The sequence below is a fragment of the Homarus americanus genome, unplaced genomic scaffold, assembly GCF_018991925.1.
Source record: "Homarus americanus isolate GMGI-L3 unplaced genomic scaffold, GMGI_Hamer_2.0 scaffold824, whole genome shotgun sequence".
NCBI lineage: Eukaryota > Metazoa > Arthropoda > Malacostraca > Decapoda > Nephropidae > Homarus > Homarus americanus.
In genome coordinates, this window is record NW_024719328.1 from 2166051 (window position 1) to 2175747 (window position 9697).

At 50.5% G+C, this 9697-nt stretch overlaps 1 protein-coding gene across 1 annotated transcript in view; it reads left to right on the forward strand.

Moving 5' to 3' along the window:
* Nucleotides 1–309: 309 nt before the first annotated feature.
* The window catches only part of LOC121860012 (neurotrimin-like), an 87736-nt gene continuing 78348 nt past the window's right edge, over nucleotides 310–9697 (forward strand). The window contains exon 1 of the mRNA XM_042357028.1: nucleotides 310–397. Coding sequence (XP_042212962.1) covers nucleotides 343–397 — 55 coding nt within the window. The 5' untranslated portion in view covers nucleotides 310–342. The remainder of the gene's footprint in view (nucleotides 398–9697) is intronic.

The following is a 9697-nucleotide window of genomic DNA, read 5'->3' on the forward strand; positions in this document are numbered from 1 at the left end:
TAATAACTCACATTATTATAAACAACTCACATTATTATAACTTAACACATTATTATAACTAACACACATTATTATAACTTAACACACATTATTATAACTTAACACACATTATTATAACTTAACACACATTATTATAACTTAACACACATTATTATAACTTAACACACATTATTATAACTTAACACACATTATTATAACTTAACTCACATTACTATAACTTAACACACATTATTATAACTTAACACACATTATTATAACTTAACACACATTATTATAACAAAAAACTGAACCGGTTGTTGTTGTTGTGTTACAGATGAAGACGCTCACCAGCTGACAAGAGTGATGGACCCTTCAACCACTATGATCGTCTTCTGTGTTAGTTTTCTTCTGCCCTTCGGTAAGTGTCTCTCACCCCGACCATCTCTGACACACTGAGTGCCTCACCCCGACCCCTCTGAGTACACTGAGTACTCTCCCCGACCTCCTCTATGAACACATTGAGGTGTCTCCCCTCACCCCTTGTCTGACACAGTGGGTGCTCCCTCACCCATGTCTGACACACTGAGTGCCTCCCTCATCCCTGTCTAACACAGTGAGTGCCTCCCCACCCTTGGTTCCACACACTGAGTGCCTCCCATCCCTGTCTAACACACTGAGTGCCTCCTCACCCCTGTCTACAGTGGTGCCCCACCCCTGTCTGACACACTGAGGCCTCCTCCATCCCTGTCTAACACACTGAGTGCCTCCCCACCCCTGTCCAACACAGTGAGCCTCCTCACCCCTGTCTGACACAGTGAGTGCCTCACCCCCTGTGTCTGACACAGTGAGTGCCTCCTCACCCCTGTCTGACACAGTGAGTGCCTCCTCACCCCCGTCTGACACATGAGTGCCTCCCCACTCCCCTGTTCAACACAGTGGGTGTGCCTCCCTCACCTTGTCTGACACAGGAGTGCCTCTCCCTCCCCTGTCTGACACACAGTGAGGTCTCCCCACCCCTGTCTGACACAGTGGGTGCCTCCTCACCCCTGTCTGACACAGTGAGTGCCTCACCCCTGTCTGCACACAGTGAGTGCCTCCTCACCCCTGTCTGACACAGGAGGCCTCCCTCACCCCTCTGACACAGTGAGTGCCTCTCACCCCTGGTCTGACACAGTGAGTGCCTCCTCACCCCTGTCTGACACAGTGAGTGCCTCTCTCACCCTGCACCTAACACAGGTGCCTCCCACCCCTGTCTGACACAGTGAGTGCCTCCCCACCCCTGTCTGACACAGTGAGTGCCTCCTCACCCCTGTCTGACATAGGAGTGCCTCCTCACCCCTGTCTCACAGGGTGCCTCACCCCCAGTCTGACACAGTGAGTGCCCCCTCCCCTGTCTGACACAGTGTGCCTCCCCACCTGTCTGACACAGGAGTGCCTCACCCTGTCTGACACAGGCCTCCTCACCCCTGTCTAACACAGGGTGCCTCCTCACCCCTGTCTGACACAGTGAGTGCCTCCCCACCCCTGTCTGAACAGTGAGGCCTCCCCACCCCTGTCTGACACAGTGGGTGCCTCCTCACCCCTGTCTGACACAGTGAGTGTCTCCTCACCCTGTCTGACACAGTGGGTGCCTCACCCCTGTCTGACACTGAGGCCTCCTCACCCTGTCTGACACAGTGAGTGCCTCTCACCCCTGTCTGACACATGAGTGCCTCCCTCACCCCTGTCTGACACACAGTGAGTGCCTCCCACCACACCTCACTGTCTGACACACTGAGTGCCTCCCACCCCTGTCTGACACAGTGAGTGCTCCCTCACCCCTGTCTGACACACTGAGTGCCTCCTCACCCCTGTCTGACACAGTGAGGCTCTCCTCACCCTTGTCTGATCTCAGTGAGTGCCTCCCTCACCCCGTCTGACACAGTGAGTGCCTCCCTCACCCCTGTGTCTGACCTATGGGTGCTCTCTCACCCCTTGATCTGACACAGGAGTGCCTCCCTCACCCCTGTCTGACACACTGAGGCCTCCCTCACCCCTGTCTGACAGGTGTGCCTCACCCCTGTCTGACACGTGAGTGCCTCCTCACCCCTGTCTGACACACTGAGTGCCTCCTCACCCTGTCTGACACAGTGAGTGCCTCACTCTCTGTCTGACACACTGAGTGCCTCCTCACCCCTGTCTGACACAGGAGGCTCTCACCCTGTCTGACACAGAGTGCCTCCTCACCCCTGTCTGACACACTGAGTGCCTCCCTCACCCTGTCTGACACTGAGTGCTCCTCCTCACCCCTGTCTGACACAGTGAGTGCCTCCTCACCCCTGTCTGACACACTGAGTGCCTCACTCTGTCTGACACAGTGAGTGCCTCCCTCACCCCTGTCTGACACAGTGAGTGCCTCCCTCCCCATGTCTGACACACTGAGTGCCTCCCTCACCCCTGTCTGACACACTGAGGCCTCCCTCACCCCTGTCTGACACAGTGAGTGCCTCTCCCCATGTCTGACACACTGAGTGCCTCCCTCACCCCTGTCTGACACACTGAGTGCCTCCCTCACCCCTGTCTGACACAGTGAGTGCCTCCCCTCACCCCTGTCTGACACAGTGGGTGCCTCCCTCACCCCTGTCTGACACAGTGGGTGCCTCCCTCACCCCTGTCTGACACAGTGGGTGCCTCCCCTCACCCATCTGCTGCAGTAGTGCCTCCCTCCACCCCTGTCAGCACAGTAGTGCCTCCTCACCCCTGTCTGACACAGTGAGTGCCCTCCTCACCCCTGTCTGACACAGTAGTGCCTCCCTCACCCTGTCTGACACAGTGATGCCTCCCTCACCCTGTCTGACACAGTGGTGCCTCCCTCACCCTGTCTGACACAGTGGTGCCCTCCCTCACCCCTGTCTGACACAGTGGTGCCTCCCTCACCCTGTCTGACACAGTGGTCTCCCTCACCCTGTCTGACACAGTAGTGCCTCCCTCACCCCTGTCTGACACAGTGAGTGCCTCCTCACCCCTGTCTGACACAGTAGTGCCTCCTCACCCCTGTCTGACACAGTGAATGCCTCCCTCACCCCTGTCTGACACAGTAGTGCCTCCCTCACCCCTGTCCTGACACACTAGTACCTCCCTCCCTGTCGCTTTGTGCCTCCCTCACCCCTGTCTGACACAGTGAGTGCCTCCTCACCCCTGTCTGACACAGTGAGTGCCTCCCCTCACCCTGTCTACACAGTGAGTGCCTCCCTCACCCCTGTCTGACACAGTGAGTGCCTCCCTCACCCCTGTCTGACACAGTGAGTGCCTCCCCTCCCCCTGTCTGACACAGTGGTGCCTCCCTCACCCTGTCTGACACAGTGAGTGCCTCCCTCACCCTGTCTGACACATGAGTGCCTCCCTCACCTGTGTCTGACACAGTGAGGTGCCTCCCTTCTTGCCTTTAAGTGCCTCCCTCACCCCTGTCTGCACACACGAGTGCCTCCCCTCACCCCTGTCTGACTTACAGTAGTGCCTCCCCTCACCTGTCCCTTTGCGTGCCTCTCACCCTGTCACACACAGTGGGCCTCCCCTCACCCCTGTCTGACACACTGAGTGCTCCTCACCTCTGACACAGTAGTGCTCCCTCACCCCTGTCCCAGTAGTGCCTCCTCACCCCTGTCTGACACAGTGAGTGCCTCTCACCCCTGTCTGACACAGTGGTGCCTCCCCTCCCCCTGTCTGACACACTGAGTGCCTCCCTCACCCCTGTCTGACACACTGAGTGCCTCCCTCACCCCTGTCTGACACAGTGGTGCCCTCCCCTCACCCTGTCTGTCACAATGAGTGCCTCCTCACCCCTGTCTGACACAGTAGTGCCTCTCACCCTGTCTGACACAGTAGGCCCTCCCTACCCCTGTCTGACACAGTAGTGCCTCCCTCACCCCTGTCTGGCTTACACTGATACCCCTCCCTCCCCTGTCTGACACAGTAAGTGCCTCCCTCACCCCTGTCTGACACAGTGCCTCCCTCACCCCTGTCTGACACACTGAGTGCCTCCCTCACCCCTGTCTGACACACTGATTTCCCTACCCCTGTCTGACACAGTGGTGCCTCCCTCCCCCTGTGACACACAGGCCTCCCTCACCCCTGTCTGACACACTGAGTGCCTCCCTCACCCCTGTCTGACACAGTAGTGCCTCCCTCACCCCTGTCTGACACAGTAGTGCCTCCCCTCCCCTGTCTGACACAGTGAGTGCCTCCCCACCTGTCTGACACAGTGGTGTCCCTCACCCCTGTCTGACACATGAGTGCCTCCCTCACCCTGTCTGACTTTGGGTGCCTCCTACTGTCTGACACACTGAGTGCCTCCCTCCCTGTCTGACACACTGGTGCCTCTCACCCTGTCTGTATTTTAATTGTCTCTCACCCCTGTCTGACACACTGAGTACTCCCTCACACTGTGTGTGCCTCCCTACCCCTGTCTGACACACTGGTGCCCCTCCCTCACCCCTGTCTGACACAGTGAGTGCCTCCTTACCCCTGTCTGACACACAGTGCTCCCTCACCATGTCCTGAGTGCCTCCTCACCCCTGTCTGACACACTGAGTGCCTCCTCACCCTGTCTGACACAGTGAGTGCCTCCCTCACCTGTCTGACACACTGAGTGCCTCCTCACCCTGTCTGACACAGTGAGTGCCTCCCTCACCCATGTCTGACACCTGAGTGTCTCCTCACCTGTCTGACTTACTGAGTGCCTCCCCACCCCTGTTTGTTGAGTGCCTCCCTCCCCTATGTCTGACACACTAGGTGCCTCCCCTCACCCCCTGTCTGACACACTAGTGCCTCCCCTCCCTATGTCCCCGCTTACACTGAGTGCCTCCCCTCACCCCTGTCCCCTGTTGCCTCTCTCATCCCTGTCTGACTCTGGTGCCTCCTCCCTGTCTGACACACTGAGTGCCTCCCTCACCCATGTCCCCGACACACGTTTCCTCCCTCACACCGACACAGTGGTGCCTCCCTGCCCCTGTCTGCACGTGAGTGCCTCCCTCCCTGTCTGACCACTGAGTGCCTCCCTCACCCTGTGTTCTGGGTGCCTACTGTCTGACACAGTGAGTGCCTCCCTCTTGTCATCTGAGTGCCTCCCTCACCCTTGTCTGTTACTGATGTCTCTCTCACCCTGTCTGACACACTGAGTGTCCCTCTTTATCTCTGCTTTAGTGCCTCCCCTCATCCCTGTCTGACACACTAGTGCCTCCCTGCCCTGCTTTTGTTTGCCCCTACCCCTTACACACTGAGTCCTCCCTGTCTGACACACTGGTGGCTCCCTACTTGGCTTACACTGGGTGCCTCCCTGTCACTCTAATTTGCCTCCCTGCCTGACACACTGTTTACTCCCTGCCTGACACACTGAGTGCCTCCCTGTTTGCCCATACACAAGTGCTTCTGTTTTGCCTGAGTGCTTCCTGTTTTACACTAGAGTGCTTCCCTGTTTAACACTGAGTGCTTCCCTGTTTTAACACACTGAATGCTTGCCTCCTGTTTCACTGAGTGCCTCCCTGTTTTAACATTCTGGTGCTTATTTAACACATGAGTGCCTCCCTGTTTAACACACTGAGTACTTCCTGCCTGACACACTGAGTGCCTCCTGTTTAACACACTAGTGCCTCCTGTTTAGCTTCTACTGAGTACTTCCTGTTGCTTACTGAGTGCTTCCCTGTTTTAAGAGTGCCTCCCTGAGTTTGCTTACAGTGCCTCCTGTTTAACACACTGAGTTCCTCCCTGTTTAACACACTGAGTGCCTCCCTGTTTAACACACTGAGTGCTTCCTGTTTGCTGCACTGAGTGCCTCCTGTTTAACTTGCCACACTGAGTGCCTCTGTTTGAACACTGCTGAGTGCCTCCTGTTTATTACACTGGGTACTTCCTGCCTGACACACAGAGTGTCCCTGTTTTAACACACTGAGTTCCTCCCTGTTTAACACACTGAGTGCCTCCTGTTTAACACACTGAGTGCCTCCTGCCTGACACACTGGTGCCACCCTGTTTAACACACTGAGTTCTCCTGTTTAACACACTGAGTGCCTCCCTGTTTAACATACTGAGTGCTTCCCTGTTTAACACACTGAGTGCTTCCCTGTTTAACATACTGAGTGCTTCTGTTTTAACACACTGAGTGCCTCCTGTTTAACACACTGAGTGCCTCCTGTTTTAACATACTGGAGTGCTTCCCTGTTTAACACACTGAGTACTTCCCTGTTTAATATGCAGAGTGCTTCCCTGCCTGACACACTGAATGCCTCCTGTTTAACACACTGAGGTACTTCCTGTCTGGCACACTGAGTGCCTCCCTGTTTAACACACTGAGTGCCTCCTGTTTGACACACTGGTTGCCTCCTGTTTTACACTAGTGCCTCCTGTCTGGCACACTGAGTGCCTCCTTGTTTAACACACTGAGTGCCTCCCTGTTTTACACACTGAGGTGCCTCCTGTCTGACACACTAAATGCTCTGTCCGACACACTGAGTGCCCTCCTTGTTTTAACACTCAGAGTGCCTCCTTGTTTAACACACTTAAGTTTCCTGTCTGACACACTGAAGTGCCTCCTGTCCATTACACTGAAGTGCTTCCCTGTCTCTTTGCTGGTACCTCTGTTTGCTTACACTGAGAGTGCCTCCTTGTTTGCTTACACTGTGAGTGGCTCTGTTTAACACACTAGTGCCTCCCTGTCCGACACACTAGTACCTCCTGTCCCTAACACACTGAGTGCCTCCTGTCCCGACACACTGAGTACCTCCCTGTCTGGCACACTGAGTGCCTCCTTTTGTTTTACCACTAGTGCCTCCCTGTCTGAGCACACTAGTGACTCTGTCCGACACTGAGTGCCTCCCTGTTCTGATATATCCTCTGTGTTGAGATTGCTTTGTTGCTACAACCTGTTGATGTTAATTATAACTCACCCAGGTGGTGACTCTGTGCCTTGTTTCTTGGCTGAACAATAATGTCACCTGTCTTTTGAACCGACAGTTGGATTTGGTTGGGTTAGTTAGGGGTGAGTTACAATTGGTTACATTGTTGTACGATACAGACAGACAGACATACTCTGCAAACAAATTTATTTGGCTCGAACTCTTACAAGCATGAGCACAGCTCCTTATCTGGCTTCCACATATCAAAATTGCAATTTACAATACATTAATATTAAAAAATTATAATAATTTAAGTCATTCGCCTTATATACAGTATGAACTACAGCACTGTATCACATATGCATACTGTATCTATTACAAACTTCCTATCACAGCAGGTTATGGATGGTTCATTCATTATCTGTTGCATTAATTTTGAATTTATATAAATATTGGTACATACTTGCTTCTCTTTCCCTTTATATCTTATATTATTACACTCTGGAATAACGTGATATTCATTTCCAATAACTTTATTAGCACATTTAATTCAAATTCTCTTCTCTTGGAATATTTTTTGTCTACAAGTTACACTGTGCTGATCCTGTCTTGTTAGCTCTACACAAGAAAGATCTGAGAGGTTTTCGTTCACCTTGTTAAATATTCTTCTAATTAGAAAATGGATTTATATGTGACATGGCAGCAAAGTTATTGATGATTTACTATTCATGTTAACAAACCACTTTGTAATCCACTGATCTTTTATTTTCTTTCAACAGCAATTTGTAAACATACTGAATTATGTTGGTTTTGCATCATCCATATACTGTACCTGACATCGTAAACGGGCAGTTCTACTGCTTTTATGTCAAGGTTACATTGATCCTCTCTGATTTTGTCAGAGAACAATTGTCCTGACTGGCTGGCAACTGGCGCCACCCAAAACCAGCTGACAGTCCGAACAACCAAGGAGACAATCCAGCAACTGCTAGAAACAACTAACTTAAGACTGGGCACTTAACGGCCACTACTGAATAACCTTCCTCTTGCAGCAGTGCTCAACTCCTAGACCCATTAATCAGACTCACGTTCTGAAATAACAGCTTGATTAACAGACAGAGATATGTGAGCACTGCTTGTTACCTCTGGCTGATAGTTGAATGGACATTTAATACAAACACAATGTGAGAAAACATCCAAAAAACTATTTTATACTATACAATTGGAGTTCGACTGGGAATACTAGTTTATAACAATTGGCTATTATATTCTGTCATTAAATTCCGACATTGACACTGCATGGCCTTCTGGCCCAACTGATTTAATTATCAATCTTAATCTCACAATTAGGCTCTTCCTCCATTCATGAAGAAACATAGTATTCTCTAAATGGTGGTGAATAAATTTATAAAAAGAAATGCAGGATGTGAATGGATGAAACAAGATTACAATCATTGTCTGATATAACATCTACATATAATTCGGCAAGAGGAGAGAACGTCTCCCATGTAGAACAATACATCTTCTCTGGTGAAAATTAATAAACTTGTCTGTATAAGTATTGCATAAATACATATTATTACATGATTACAAAATATTAGATACGGCATTGAACCAATCTAATTCGTAAATACACAAAGTAAACAAATTTCCAAGGCTGTTCATCTTTTTTACATCTTTCATTGAAAACCAAACCACTCTTTCAACTGCACACATCTTAGTATATTAACGGTATGTAATGCACTTACAGTATAATATGGTTATAATAGTACAATACAAAATCTCCTCACACTCACATCTCAACCCCATCAATGGTCCTGGTCTCCTTCCTCTCCTCATTTCCTCAGCTCAGCTCTCGTCATCAGTTGAATTCGTCCCAACATTCCACATGATCGAATTCTTACCGCCTTTGACTTGGATCAACCTGTAGTTGACACTTGACGCCTGATGGAAACTTATTTTAGAGTCGTCAACTTGGCCTGACTTTTTTCGTCTGAATTCAGAGATCCAGACAATTGCTCAGGGGTGAGATTCTCCCAGGAGTACAGTCTTACAATTCATTCTCAGCTCATCATGGTAACGCACTTTGACTTGCCCGGGTAAGTCACTTTCGGGAATATCATTGGTACGACCATCATCCTTCTCTCAGTACCTTGATGATGCGAGTAGCGGATGTGACTGATAAAGGCCATCTTCTTCTGTCCCCTACCTCTGCTATTCAGATGTTGACTGCATCTTCTTGTTTCTCCTTTCCTGCACGCTACTTTCTCTTTTTGCTGAACGTAGCGTTTCTGATCCTTCAACTTTTCTCGTGACAAACGTCCTTACCTCCGCATTACTCAGGTCTGGTGACGAGTCAGGTTGCTCATCATTTATTTTTCTGAATACCACCTGGGAAATTGCACCCTGTCGTATTGTGACTAAATCAGATGTAGCACCATCTCGACCACAAATCAATGTTAATTTATAGGCACGCAGTTGTCCATTAACTGATTTTGTCTCTCCCACCTGGGCTCAGCTACAGGGATGATAAGGGCGCTCAAGTGTCTCATGAACACCTGCCATCAGACATACAGCTTGAACATCTCAGACGTAAAATGAGGCCCCTGTCTGTTAAGAGAGTGATTGAATATTTTGAACGTGCACACCAACAATCAAGAAACTCATGGTCACTGTCGTGCCGCGACACCTTGGCAATTAGCCTGTCAGTACGTCTGCATCTGAAGATATTGGTGTTCAAGTATTGTGGAATTATTGCAGTCAATATAGAGTGAAAAAGACTAAGGGGTGGCACTGGTAGTGTGCTGATTGTATATTTTCGAAGTGTGAAGCCCAGTTGTGAAGAACTT